The sequence below is a fragment of the Metopolophium dirhodum genome, chromosome 6 (assembly GCF_019925205.1).
Source record: "Metopolophium dirhodum isolate CAU chromosome 6, ASM1992520v1, whole genome shotgun sequence".
Lineage (NCBI taxonomy): Eukaryota > Metazoa > Arthropoda > Insecta > Hemiptera > Aphididae > Metopolophium > Metopolophium dirhodum.
Genome location: NC_083565.1, coordinates 2,484,055 through 2,499,109, shown reverse-complemented (window position 1 = coordinate 2,499,109; position 15,055 = coordinate 2,484,055). Strand labels below are relative to the sequence as shown.

At 32.3% G+C, this 15,055-nt stretch overlaps 1 protein-coding gene across 2 annotated transcripts; it reads right to left on the bottom strand.

Moving 5' to 3' along the window:
• Positions 1–4,045: 4,045 nt before the first annotated feature.
• On the bottom strand, positions 4,046–13,419 carry LOC132947156 (facilitated trehalose transporter Tret1-like). 2 transcript variants are annotated; one of them, XM_061017368.1, is made up of 8 exons: positions 13,398–13,419; positions 7,986–8,111; positions 7,858–7,898; positions 7,654–7,792; positions 6,571–6,956; positions 6,147–6,491; positions 5,265–5,533; positions 4,046–5,179 (listed from the first exon to the last, which is right to left on the bottom strand). In XM_061017368.1, the coding sequence occupies exons 2-8, from the start codon at positions 8,041–8,043 to the stop codon at positions 4,909–4,911; spliced, it is 1,509 nt and encodes a 502-aa protein (XP_060873351.1). In that variant the 5' UTR covers positions 8,044–8,111; positions 13,398–13,419; the 3' UTR covers positions 4,046–4,908. The 2 variants fall into 2 exon arrangements, with proteins under 2 accessions (XP_060873351.1, XP_060873350.1); XM_061017367.1 differs by lacking the exon at positions 13,398–13,419 and adding an exon at positions 11,909–12,230 and having other exon boundaries at positions 4,048–5,179.
• Between the last annotated feature and the right edge of the window lie 1,636 nt (positions 13,420–15,055).

The window sequence follows — 15,055 nt, the reverse complement described above, 5'->3', positions numbered from 1 at the left end:
TGTTGTGCTTGACTACAACAACTTTCTGTATTATATCGACAATATTATATAATATCCAGTCTAGATTATATCGTGGGTGAGTATATGGAGGCCATTTCGATTGTAAACGCAGCTACATAAGAGGGAGGGAGATTTACAATATTGCGATATGTTTTTACTACTTAAATTTAGGGTATATTTTTTATGATGCACGCCGTACCAAAAAATAAAAAGAAGCACACGAGGGTGTTGTTGGCGAGTAGGTAAGGGAAAAAAATAAGAAAAAACAGCGTATATGAATAAATGATTGGCCGAAAGATGTATCAGATTTTTCAAAGAACAGAAACTGAATGTTCTCGGATGGGCATTAAATAATTGACGAACTCGTAAAATATGCGGACCGACCCCGTATTTTTTGTTGCGAGAAGATATGTACAAAATGTTTTATCGAAAGGAGTTTTCATTTAAATTAAAAACTCGTTCACTTTTATTAAGATCCTATATAGCCGACCGAAGAATCCGTTTCATCTTCGAATTTTAAAGGGGAAGCCTTCATACTTCCTATTCCAATACAGATATATATTAAATGCGTGGACCGGATACAAATTAATCAAAATTGGTTTTCAACGAAAAAATTCCAAATTATTTTTCGAATTCATAAAATAGTTACTTAGTTTTATAATATTATTAATATACCCAACATATTATACCGAACAACCAAATATTTAAATTAGAATTAATTTGGTCCAGGTCAAGTGTACTGCAGATAGTTATTAATAACTTATTATAAGAGAAAACACTATAACAGGTTTAAGGTGTTACTACATAATTTAAGATAAGGTAAGGGTAACTATAAAACTACGATGAATTATTATAATTAATAATTATATATAAGTATCACATAGGTAGTATTATATCATTAGTTAAAAAAATTAAAACTATCACATACAGCAATGTTATAATAATATGTATTCAATATTCATTGGCGAACTATTAAATTTTGTACCTTTTTGTTATTTCAAATTTTTCAAATATTAATAATATATTAACATTGAGAGTGCATATGACTAAAAAAAGTCGAAAAATCCAATACATTAAAAAAAGTGTGCGAACAATGACGTCAAGTCACTGAAAAGTAATAATTAAATTTTGCCATCCTTAAATAAAATAAAAACTACGGTCGCGCTGTACATACTATTTCGTTCATATATAATATAATGAAATACAATATTTTATATAATATATTATAGTCCATTATATTATCCATGTAGTATATCCTATATTAAAATTATGTCACCCTTTAAAATGGACCGCGTGTTTCCCTTTACGCAAGAAAAAATCTAATAAAAAATATGTGAAAGCGTTCAGGAAATGAGTTCTGAGCTGGTTCATATTTATTATTGACAGCAAGAACAAAAAAAAAAAAAAAACGCTCTTGTTCTGAACTCCGGGAAACGCATTTATAACAAAAGGGTACGTAAAAACACTCTTAGCAATGGCACTCCTTAACGGGAAAAAATTCATTTTCACATTTTTTCCCGTTTTGTTCTGTTTCCTCCGTTGTTGTTTTATCGTTTTTTTGTGTATATACCCTTCACGCTGAGGGTGAAAATTAATGGAGGTTATTTCCTACGCGAAATCATTCGGCACCGTTTACCAATTCGATCTAATGAAGTAGCTGGAATCTGATGGTTTTTTTTTTTGTTTCTTTTTTGATATATATAATATAATAGCGCTTTGTTCATTATCTTTTGGATGTCCTATAGTTCAACGTTATATTATTCGGGCAGAATCTGTAGCGTAACTTAAAAGCAATTTCTTTAAGATAAAAATTTAAAACCATCTATATTAAAATGCTGATGAAAATGTGTGGAAAAAAATTATACATTTTTCTACGTATATATAACCGTCTCAGTCTTTAAGTTTGTATGCCTACGGCACCTTATGCTTCCCTTGAATTGTGTACTTTTTAAGACCAACAACGTTTTATGCATTTTTTTATTGGCTCCAATATAAATGCCTTAAGTACTGAACCATAAAAATAACGAGCGTCTTTTGCTTTTAATTAAACCGCGCCCAGTCGCTAAAAACCACCTTTTCTACCCACTGTACATTATATGGGGTTCGTTGATTAAATTTTTTTTCATTATCGACTCGGTTTGTATGCAAAAATTCGATAAAAATATATCTCGAGGAAACGCCATCGCCCCGCACCAGAAGTCGTGTGCAAAAGTATATTGCGATCGTCCCGAATGTACTGCATGCAAAATGCTAATAGCTATCGCGTTAATGTTTGTTTTAAAAAAATGCGCGTATAGGTACACACAAACGGGGTGTATAAATATATGAACGACCTTGAACATAACACTTCAGGAACGCGTCATTCAAACCTATACATAATGTGTTTCTTTTACTACACATAGGTATGTTTTATGTATATAGGTATATACATATACATATGTCAAATATGTTTACTGCGGACCATATTGTGGGACGATGACCCTTTGCTTGGCCATATATAGGTACCTTTTTTTTTCAATTGGTTGTACCAATTCTCAACGACTCCCCGCAGCGACTTCTAGCATTATACGTTATGTAATCGTTCCGGGTTCTATCATCGATTAAACTGACCATATTATTTCACCATACTGACCGTAGTAATTTAACGCAGAATCGGTCATTATTTTACTACATAATACTTTAATAACGACCCTCTCTATGCGATGCAATGTGGTCGATACCTACTATATCAATGTGTGGGGAGTATAAATATTATTTTTAAAACTGTCAAACGTGTTAATGATATTTTCTGACGAGTGGGTGCATATGTTGCATTGATCTTTGGGGCTTATATTTAATAGACTCGTTTATTATTTAATTTAAAACTTAAATGTAATATTATATTATGATAATTATATTTCAATATAATATGATATATAATAATATAATGTATTTTCGGTGGACCGATATAAAACTTTTGAGGTGTATCTGACGTATAACAACATAAACGTCCACTAAATAACTGGCATTTAATAATATTATATTATAATATACTATTTTGTATAAAATGTTGTATTTTTAATGACTCATGTATACCGTTTCTCTTTGAGATCGCATCTTATTACAATCGATTATGTTTCCCTTTAATTATAAACCACTGGCGGAACGGGAGAAAGAATATGATTAATACTTTTTTGTGTATATATATATATATATAGATATAAATAGCTGATATTCGTTTTTGACTCCGGGGGCGAAAAGATAAATGGAAAAGACGTGGAAAAGAGTACAGAAAAAAAATAATAATAAACGAAATCACATGATTAAAAACCGTTTCATAAAGTGGCAAAAGAAGGGCGTGCATTGTGTGTGCCAAGTGCGGATGATGTAGGAAAAATTGTTTGCGCCGGGTGCTGCGTCAGGTGGTGGGTGCGCAGGGAACGGGTGGATATGGCTGGGGAAGTAATTTAAGCTGCTGAAAGAAAATGACACGCGAGGGGGTGAGGTCGCGCGAAAAAAATAGAATGGAAAATTCAGCGAGAGAAAGAGAGTGAGAGAGAGTGAGTGAGAGGAGGAAGGGGGCAAGAGAGAATGAGAAAATGAGAGACAAAAGTAACGGAGAAAAAGATTCAGTTTGTCGAGAAGCTAAAAATGAATCGGTATAAAGGGTGGAAAATAAACTGCGTATACCCAACATGATAACAGTGGCTGGCCCCTTGTTATAATCGGACCTTAACGACTTCGGTTCCCTCCTTAAAATAATAATAATAATAATAATAATAATAATAATAAAAAAAGTGTGTATAACAAATCTTTTGACGTTGTTTTCCAGTGTTGTTGCTTTTTTTTATTTCCTTCCTTTTATTTAGTTCGTTGCTTATAATATTATTATTTGCATGCGTGTCGCATTATTATATTCAAACCCACAATATATGATTTCCTTTATCGTATATTGTTATGTGTTTGTAATTTGTATGAGAATAGGTGTAATTAAATTGTAACATCAAAATTACTTAAATAAGAATAGGTGTTGAATAAAAATAACGATATTTGATTTATTTAAAATAATTATTTTGTACACAAAGTATTTTTATTTTTATACTATTTATATACATATATTAACACATTTGATAACAAATATTAATGATAGAAGCAATATCCAAAATTAAATTAATACAATATTATATTGTACATACCTATTTATAATTTATATAAAATTAACTACGAAAAAAATAATAATAATAATACTAAGTACCTAATATAATATGATCCATTAAAATGTTTTTATGTCGCCACAATTAAAACTACGTTCCCAATAAATTAATAAGTTAATTTATATCTATATTAGATAACAAGTTGGCCCTAAATTGGCCGATTTTAGTATATTTCGTGACCAAAAAAGTTCAAAAAAGTTGATAATAGTTTATTATATAATATAAATCATGGTTTATATATTAAAGAAGATGATTGCATTTTTAAAATAATTTTGTACAAAATTCTCTAAATAAAAAGTGAAACATAAACATAAAACCAATAACAAAAAAAAAAGTTTGTTTAAGTAGTTGCTTTCAAAAATAATAATAATCACAAGTTCTAACATGGAATATTATATAACGTATAGTAAATATTTAATATAAACGAGTGCTAAAATGTAATAAAAGTTGTGTTCAAACTCAAATCTAGAAATTTGAATTATTTTACATATCAGAACAGTTCTTACTCGTTGCATATTATTGGGTACATAAAACACGTATTTATAGAATTTGATGTTTCAATAATATAACAATACAAATCCCATAAATAATACCATTGTAAATTTGTAACCGTCACGCAGGATAATAGCACAATCAGAATTTAATGACTCAAATTTGTATATACATCGTCCAAGGTAACTTTTTAATACCGAACCGTTAATGTAAAATTAATATATCAACAAACGGCCCGGGATCCGGGTATCAGCTCGGCTGAAGTTTGCTCCTTTTTGGGTACAAAAAATTCCTCGATTTCCATAAAAGTTTTGTTCTCGGTCTCCGGCATATTTCTGTAGAGGTATACGAACCCAACAAAACTTGAAGCTGCCATCATGAAGAAGGTATTGGTTAGGCCCAAAGTGTTTTCAACGCTTAAATACACTTTGGTCGCGGAAAACGTTAGGATGTAAAAAATTGCAGTGGTCAGACTCGATGCGAATCCTTTGGCTCTACACGAAAATCATGTTATTATAATATTATACCACGTTAATATTGAGTAAAACATTGAAAATGGTATATAACATAGTATATTACTCGTTAGGATATATCTCGCTGACCAACGTCCAAGGCACTGTCAACATGCCCATAGCTCCAGAGAACATGATGATCGAGTAGAGCACCATTGGCACGTAGGCTCCGGTTTCAATCAATTTAGAATTGATACACAAGAAGTATACAGCGAACATGAATATTGCCAGCGTGTTTATGCACAACGTCGATAAAGTCAACATTCGTTTGCCCAATTTCCGCACCGTTAAAGTAAGTCCCACGCTTCCGGCCAATTGCATAAATCCGAAAAGCACCTTGAATATAATATTATGAGTTAAATGAACAACGAAAAAATATAACACTATATTATTACAACTAAAATTTTTTTTCATATTTCGTCTCTATTAAAAAAATAAACTATACCTACCTATAATAAATACACGTTACAAGATCGTACGCAAAAAAATATAAAAAGTGTTTGGTTCAATATATTACCAGCTATAATATATTATTTTGTAGTGTTGTAAATAATACATTTAAAATGTATTTAATTTAGACTCAAATTTTTACCAAAATTCACTTTACAAGTATGTTTGAAGTTCAAAAAATATTATATTTAAATTTATATTCTTATTGTTACTTGAAAATTCATCCATCAGTAATAATTCTATAGAATAGTATTTTGTTATTTTTAAATTATAAACACATAAACATGATGGTTTTAATATGTTAATTTAAATTTTAAATCATGATAGTAAACAATAATTCATTAATAAAAATAATTAATTAAATTCATAACCCGACAGTAAAACGATTTTAAGTATGTCAATACCAATAAATATTATTAATAGTAAAAGTGTTAATAAAATTATTTAATACCAACAAAGTATTTAAATAATTTACAGTTACCTAATTAAATATACTCACTAAGGATATACTGTGGGTATCTTTCACTCCCGATTCGTACATTAATTTGACGATATAAGGACGGCAGGGTGTCAGACACGAAATCAACGTGAATACATAGTAAACAGTGACCAATCGCAGTGGTCGGTACACCGAAGCGCTCTTGATCCACGAAAACGACGAAAACAGTCCTTTCGAAGCTTTTATCGCTTTTGATTGGTCGACGGACGTCTTGTAATAAAACATCAATTCTTGGTACTCGGTGGCGACCACGCAAGGATCTACCCATCCTCTCAGCCAACAAATGGCGTCCATGGCCTTTTCGTTTCTGCCTTTGGACAGCAACCAAATCGGGCTTTCCGGTATCTATAATAAGGAACGGGTATATAATTATAAATTGCATTTACGACGAAATTAACAGAAACTGATCGTTCAAAACTCTCACAAATGCCACGAACGTCAGACACATGACCGGACACAGGGCGTTCATCGCGGCCACAGTCTTCCAGTGGAAAACGTAACTCAGCCCGTAGCTGGACAGGACGCCTATCAGGCACGCCATGTTTACCACGCATGCCATGATTCCCCGGAGTCTGGGTTCGCAAATCTCTCCGATGTACGAGTACGCCGGGCCGTCGTTGAAGCCCAAGCCCATTCCCATCGTTATGGTCGACCAGTACAACATGGTAACCGAGTTGGCGTAAAACAACAGTATCCAGCCGAATATGCTGGGGACGCAAGCCAGAACCACGCAAGACTTCTTTCCGAAGTGTTTCTGCGCGTACCCGGACAGGCAACTCCCGATCGGCTGACACAAATAGAGTATACTTCCTGAAAAGGTTTGAAAACAATGTTGGTGAATTTATAGTAAGCCGGTATGTACGAAAAATTTATCCTTCGAATCTGATATAAGCACTTCCCGTGTATAGTATCTAGCTAAAAGGCGCAGTGTATTTATGAAACGTGAATGTGGTGATATTCGTCAGTGAGGGTACATAATATAATTTATCAGCAAACACAATAAAATGCAAAAAAACATCATGTCCATCATATTCTACATGTCATATTTACGCGGCAAAACAAATCAATACCGATAATTGCTAAAATACTAATAATTATTTATAAATTAAAATATATTTAATATAATATATATTATAATATAATTATTTATGATATATATTTTAATATATATTTTTTTTTCAAAATCGTTCTTTGCTGTATAATGTCAACGTTTGCCGTCTTATGAGGAATAGTCAATGTAAGCCAACGCACTTGCTATAATATTATACGAAACTGTAACACGTTATTGTTTAACCAACGTTATACTAAATTTAGTACTTAGGTACCACAACAGTGAAACCTACCCTAACGAATACTTCTAAATAGCGGATGTATTTTTGGGAACAAACTATAAACATGCTACAAACTGAACATTCTGAAAATACTGATACGATTTAAGTGACAGAGAGTGTCCAGTGTTCAGAGGTCTTATTGTATTAAGTTAGATTGTGATGTATTGTGTTCTTACCGTACCAAGACGACTCGGAATCAGTTATTAAAAATTCGGCATTTGGATTTTTGTAAAGTGAACCGATCACGACTGTAGCCATTGCCAACTCCATTCCAACGTTTACCAGTAATAAACTCTGAACCATCGTAGCAAGTAGCTGTAAAACAGTGTATTATTATTAGCTTTGCGTGTATTAAAAAGTACGCAGAGATACTTGCTTACCTGAGCAATGGTAGCCTTTCTGCCATACGTAACTTTTGCTTCTAAAACATAATATAATTTATACCTACTATGAATTCTATTCGATTGAAATATATTAAAAATAAATTTGTACAATATTGTTTACATACCCGAGTCGTTCTCGCATCGTATGTCGGTAACTGCGTGGGCCAAGGGAAATTTCCCCATTATAGTATGGTCTCGCCTCCTCCAGACTTATAACACTGCTCGGGGTAGAAACTAAGTGCAGTCAATGACTAAGACACAAATTAAAAATGTACAAATTATGACTTTTGACTGAAATCACATTGCTACAATAGTCAGAAACTGAAAGGATAAAAGAGCGGGCAATTGCAGTGGGGTGGAGTAAGTCAGCGATGTTGGAAGTTTGTCCATCGTCCCTACTGTTCTAGGACAGGATGTCAGGATAGTGTATTATTACAGTATTCGATTTGAATGTTATGATTGAATTCGATAAAAAACGATTCTGAGCGGAGTATTAGTAATTACAATATGTAGCAATATATTTATGTATAGAAATTTGTATGTTTAATAAATAATATTATATAATTTGAAATTAGATTCATAAATAATTATGTTTGTGTTCAATAATAAATTGAATAAATATAAATTCATAAATTTTCATTTTTTAGCGGTCATTTTAAAATTGTATTCACTTCCAAACCATCACCAAAACCAAAGCGTAAAAAAAAATTTGCTTAGTAATAGGGTATTTTAGTGGTTTTTCCCGTGGCGTTAAAAAACTATTGAGAAAATCGAAGAATTATATCCTATTTAAAGTACCATCTTGATCCAATTTGCTAAAAGATAAGATACTATAATATGTTGAAATCGAAGCACTCCCTCTAGTAAAAATTTTGTTTACATGATAAAAAAAATTAAATAAATAAACACCACTGTAAAACCACTAGATTTCTTGCTCCGCTCAGAATCTAAAAAAAAAGTAGATATCTGTACCATAAGGGATTTGGATGATTAATATTAATTATAAGTTATTAAACATATTATTATATTATTAAGATTATTATTGTTATTAATAACACAACATTACGTATTGAAAATGTATCATACGATTGTTGTTTATGACTTTTATTAGCATGCATTGTTCTTAAAAGATAAAATATATGAAACGTAAATATATAATTATAATATTATAATTTAATACAACAATTGATTAGTTATAAAAAGGTTTGTGAGTAATACGGTTGATTCATCCATATTTTAGTGAAATCAACTGTTAAATATTAATACAAAAAAAACGAAATATAATTGCATGAGCCCCACAAAGAAACTAAAAACACAAAATATAGTACATACTACATACATATATTATTTATAATGTTTATTATGAATTATCATAGAAATATTGCGCGTTCATAATGAACAGTAATTATAGTGTCGTATCGACTTTTATCAAGTTATTCGTAGAAATATTATTTAAATACAAAATATAATGATTTAATATTAAATTAATATCAATTTATTGCTCGAAACAAGATTGTTCTAATATTGATATTGTGATAACTTACTGATAAGCTCACTGGGAACAGTAATAATCGTTAGTAATTAATACTTGTCACGATGTACAGAGTTAAGCAAAAAAACAGAAATTGTATACATAAAAATAAATATAACTAATGACAATATTGGATATCTATTAGTTAGATTCTAACTCTTTCCGCGAGGCTCACGACTGATGTTGATCTTGTGATGCGACATTATTCCATATTATACTCGCGTAACATCGCAGAATTTTAAAAACGGAATCTTTAGAAAAAGGGTTCGATAGCAAAAAATATATCGTCTCAATAATTATTACATATTTAGTCAAATATTGTTAGTTACAATTTCCCAATTACAGTTAAAATCATTGGCAGCCAAAAAACACGTGTATATACATTAATCGCCACACAGGGCCCGGATGTTGATGATTTGAATTTAGTTAGGATTTTTAAAAAATTGTTCAACAAGAACTACAAGGTTAGAACATATTATATGTAATTTATTATGTAAATATTATATTAAACTTATTAATTATATCTGTAATTTATTTTATCGTCAGCTATACATCCAACTATACACACATTAAATATTTAAATAGTATGTTTTAGCGCCTGTGACGATGGTTTAATAAATTATTATTTGTTCTATTAGATAAAATCAAACTTGAATTCCAACTTCGAATTAAAATGTTCAATAAATTTAGTGGTAATGCGTATTATTTAGTTTGATGTTTCTTATGTACATGATTATTTAACATATAATACGTCATATTAAATATTGGGTACCTAGAGATACTTTTTATTAATAATTTCAATTTTAATATTTTTTCAAATTGAATTGCTTTTATGGTTTTTTTTTAAAAATTTTATTAGATCAAAAACGCATCTTTTATGAAATCGTCTTCATAGCTCACCTTATACATGATGGTATAATGTCAGCAACTACAGTCTTAATAGATTTACAAAATCCTCTGGTTTCAACAAACGGTGGCGACTCTACAAAGAGTTTGTAATCGACAATAATCAAAAAGTTATAAACATCGATTTGAAATGTCCATCATTCTCAAGTACCTACCCACCTATACATATATACGTGACAGTCTACCGCATTGTCACTATATTTTTTCACGCCAAACTTTGTGCGACGATTTAGTAAAATATACTTTTATACGGCACTCTCGTTATCGCGTTCGTAATAATAATTATATACACCGAGAGAGCCGCATCGTCGTCGTAGTCGTCGGCGAAACGGTCCCGGAGCGACCGGGGCTCCGTCTCACTTAAAATAAATGAAAATCCCTCAACGTTCCTTATTAATTACACCGGTTATGCGCGCGCCCTTTTGCCTCTTCCGCAGTAATTTATGGCTTTCGCACGGCGGTAAAAAAAAGAAAAAAACATTTGGAAAAATACGTTCTCCAGCCGCCTCCACCACAGCGTCGACATATCCCGCTGCAGGTAGGCGCGTATTTTACCCATATTATACGCGTTGAAGAACGCAATAACGTGTGGCCTATACACACTACGCGAACTGAAGAGGCGAAAACGACACTGCAGTCTCTATCCGGGGCGGGGGGGGGGGGGGGAGGATTTGAGGGAATTCGGCGGTTTTCAACCCGACCCCGCGACCGCCGAGTCGGCGACAGTTCGAAAACTGTAATATTGTTATTTATAATATATTATATTATTATGAATATAACACCGCACAGGTGTACAGAGGGTATAGAGGCTGCAGTTAGGCTACGACGATAATATATCATCACATTATTACAATATCACCTATATGATATATTATAGTTGCGTTCAACTCGGTCACGTAGCTTGCCTACACAATTTTCCAAGAGTGTATTATAATAATATTATGTGTAACGCAAACGAATTTGTGTAAATTGTAAATCGATTTCCACAAATATACACGCTGGAACACTGCGCGACTACTGCAGGCTCGAAACGAGCTGGTCGCGTAGAATACAAAATAGTTTACTCGAATTTTTTTTCTCCGTAGGGTTTATATGCTCGTAGTATGTGCACTATATAGATTGTAGGTACTATGCGTGTATTTTTATGTTTAGCGTATATACAAATACGCACCGTGTATGATGGAGGAGTCCGTGCAAAAACAAGACGAATACATTTTCATCAAAAATCCGGTTTAGATAATATTTGATAAAGAAACACGATACTACGAGTACTATCCTTGCAAGAGCGAGATGGATCCGACGATCCCAATATAACGTACTCGAAGCTGTCTTTTATTTTCTGGCCAAAAATCAGATAGCTCCGAATATTAAACTTGTTTTTTTTTGGAATTGAAAAAATATGTAATTGTCTGGTTTTTGCACGGACCCTTCATATTGTACATTATAATATTATTACGGGTGTCCGTGCGTAAAATCGTTAATATATTCCAAAATAAAATTCTCAGCGTCGCATATATTATGATGTAGGTTGTAGGTATATAATATTATTATTACATGTTTCGCGTGTTAGCTAAATTATGCGAATGAATAAATAAATCGCGTATAATGTACCTTTAGGGATGGTCTTCGACGGTTAACGCAGAAAGGCAGATCCAGACGTTGTTTACTGCAGCAGACGATTATCACGCGAACGTATTAATAATTATGATGATTTGATATTATCGACAATAATATTACAATTACAACAGCCGGGAAATGGAAACAACCGCTGTCGCATTACAACTAAATAAATGATAGTAAACTGCGATTGTCGTTAAACCACAAACTGAGACAATACGTTTTTGGGTTTCCTCGCTGCATAGCGTATTACTGTTACGATAAAATGAATTCCACGCAGTATGATATTGTGCCACGCCATTCATCAACTCGACTTATTGATTTAACATTCGACCAATTAATTCCATTACGAAAATCGGTCGTGTGGGGCGCGATACGGAACAATAATAATAATAATTATAGTGATATGGGTATTTATGTTGTTAACAATCAATTAACCGACGGCTGTAAATAAGATAATATTATGTGCATACAGAGCGCGTCCGACGTATTTAAATAATATATGTTTATATATTGGATTATATTATTATTCTCTGCTTTTGGGCGGCGGGAGTGATGCGATCCGTATTGTGTGCTTTGTACCGTGCCACCGTTCGTCTCGGTGAATCCCACCGGTGACACTACGTATGGATAATAATATTATGCTAAATGTTATGGGCCGACCTCTATTATTTCTTATACATTCGAGATAGCCTGCGGTAGACTCCGTATACGGTTATTAATTTTAATCTCGTATATTATTATATATTATTATTATTATTATTGTACAGTCGTACAGCATTACTATTCGTGTGCGGCCGAGCTGTAATGTCACATATTGTTATAATAAATTACGGACAAGACTGCAGCGTACTTATATTAAAAACACAATAATATGCGAAATCACGAGAAATACGCAATACGCTGTCAGCAGCTGTGGTGTGTGGAAGAGATTATTGGCACTATAATATTATAATACATTATAATATATTATTATATTATAACATATATATATATATATATTATATTATAATATTTATGTTATATTTATACTTTATTCTAGAAAAATATTCTAAAAAAATCAGTTTACGGCGTGCAGTATTGTGTAATGAGACGTATTATAGAGATGTAGGCACGAGATCGATCTAATTTTAAAATTATCTCGCGTGAAAAGTTCGTTCACAATAGGTAGGTTTCCGATCGGAATCGTATATCCCGGGGAATGCGAAGCTGCACACGCGTATCGCGAGACATACGTCGAGTATAGATGGAAAAATACAGATAAACGGTGCGGACACCTGTTGCGCGCATTGTCGGAGGATTACTATATTTCGTTTCCAAATCCCGTGGACCACGACGCGACGACAGAAAAAATATAGCGTTCACGTGGTCCGACGGTGTTACGTTAATGTTATAATACATATTATTATTATTATATTATTATACTATATTGTCGGAATAAGACGCGTACAATACTTGTCTAAAAAAATAAGATGAGACTTACGGACGGAGACGACACACGCGTGTGCGATAATAATAATAATATAATAACAGTCGCGTGTATAGACCACGTCGTAGTCTCTGGCGTTTGTCAGTCAGACGTCGGATAAACGGACGACGGCGCGAACGGTCGTGATTTACTTGGAAAAGAAGAAAAAAAACGTAGCACATGTGTGTTATAGTATTGTTTTCGGATTTCGACGATGAAACGACTGTAAGTACTTATACGAGGAAAAAATTGGTGTCGAGAAACGTGTGCGTACAAAATAATATAACATATTATATAATATTATAATAAAATGCAACGGCGAAAAGACAAGAAAACATCGTACGACTAGGCTATCAGATATCGCTCGTAACGCGTTGTAATAATATTAACATTTTACTATCATAATTATTTTGTGATACGACAATTTTTACTGCAATTGTTTATAATAATGCTATTATGATATTATACAATATATCTATAATAATTATTAATTATTATAATACTATATTACTATATATACATGCTATCGCGGTAACGCGTTATTTCCATGCCAGTGCAGTTATTATTATTATAGGTACAAAATAATAATAGTTTAATTAATTTATATTATTATACTTTATTCTTAAAAATATTGTCAGCGTCGTATGATACCAATAAAAATAAAATGTTTTATAACAAGTATAGTATTTGTATGACTTCGCGTAATATGAAATCGGATATAATAACGTATGGGCATGATAGGGTACTTATCGTGGCCCTTCAACACGACTCAGCAGCATCATCATGACGATGACGTCGGCGGCTCTTCGGCCACCATAATAATATTATAATAATATCATAAAATAATGGTAATATGCACCGTGTAGAGGCCGAAGTCTCCAAGGTACGTCCAAGTTGGGATGGGGCACCGTACTTTTATCGTGACATTAACTAAAAAGCACCGAGGATTTTTTTTTTTAAATCAAACAAAGGCTCGAAAAGATCATTTTTAAGTAAGTATACAATGCTTGTTTTGAATAAATGTTTAAATGTGAAAACAATATTTATTAATTTATTATATTATTACTATTATTTTTTTTTTAAACATATTATGTTTTTGGGATAGGTGCAATATTTTTTTCTTACTGATTTTTGTGATTTTACCGATCTTAGAACGCTTTGTTTATTTCCATAGATTCAAATCAATGATAATAAAAAAAAAATTTAATTTAATTCCTAACAAAATGTAGCATGTTATTTCTTATACTAAATGTTTTCCACTGCACTATACCAAAAAAAAAATATTTGTGATTTCTCAATTTTTCTTGCGGTGAATAATATCTATATTAGCATGCTACATAATATAATAAATACTTATAATAAATCCTTAGGATCAAAATTTAATAATTTAATTTCTGTGTTTTAGAGGCCTTTGTCTCCTTCGACTTAGGGCCATCTATTTTCACGTTACGCCACTCATCATAAAACGTCATCATGGCTAGTATAATATTATATAGGTACATTTGTACACGACCGACCACCGGACCACACACACCAACGTACCCGGTATTGTTTCTATTTTTTTCCGATTTCGCAACGACTAATTACTCGTGCCACCGCAGCCTCCTGCCTTGCGCGTATTCTTCTTTCGTCACACGCGCAACTTGGAACTTTTGCAATATATTAGTGTTGAT

Excerpts from the sequence above, each read along its gene's own strand:
- LOC132947156 (XM_061017368.1), bottom strand. The coding sequence starts at position 8,043 with ATGGGGAAATTTCCCTTGGCCCACGCAGTTACCGACATACGATGCGAG. Across the intron at positions 7,793-7,857 it reads GAAAGGCTACCATTGCTCAG|CTACTTGCTACGATGGTTCA; the intron begins GTAAGCAAGTAT and ends ACTGTTTTACAG. Across the intron at positions 5,180-5,264 it reads AGCGAGATATATCCTAACGA|AGCCAAAGGATTCGCATCGA; the intron begins GTAATATACTAT and ends ATTTTCGTGTAG.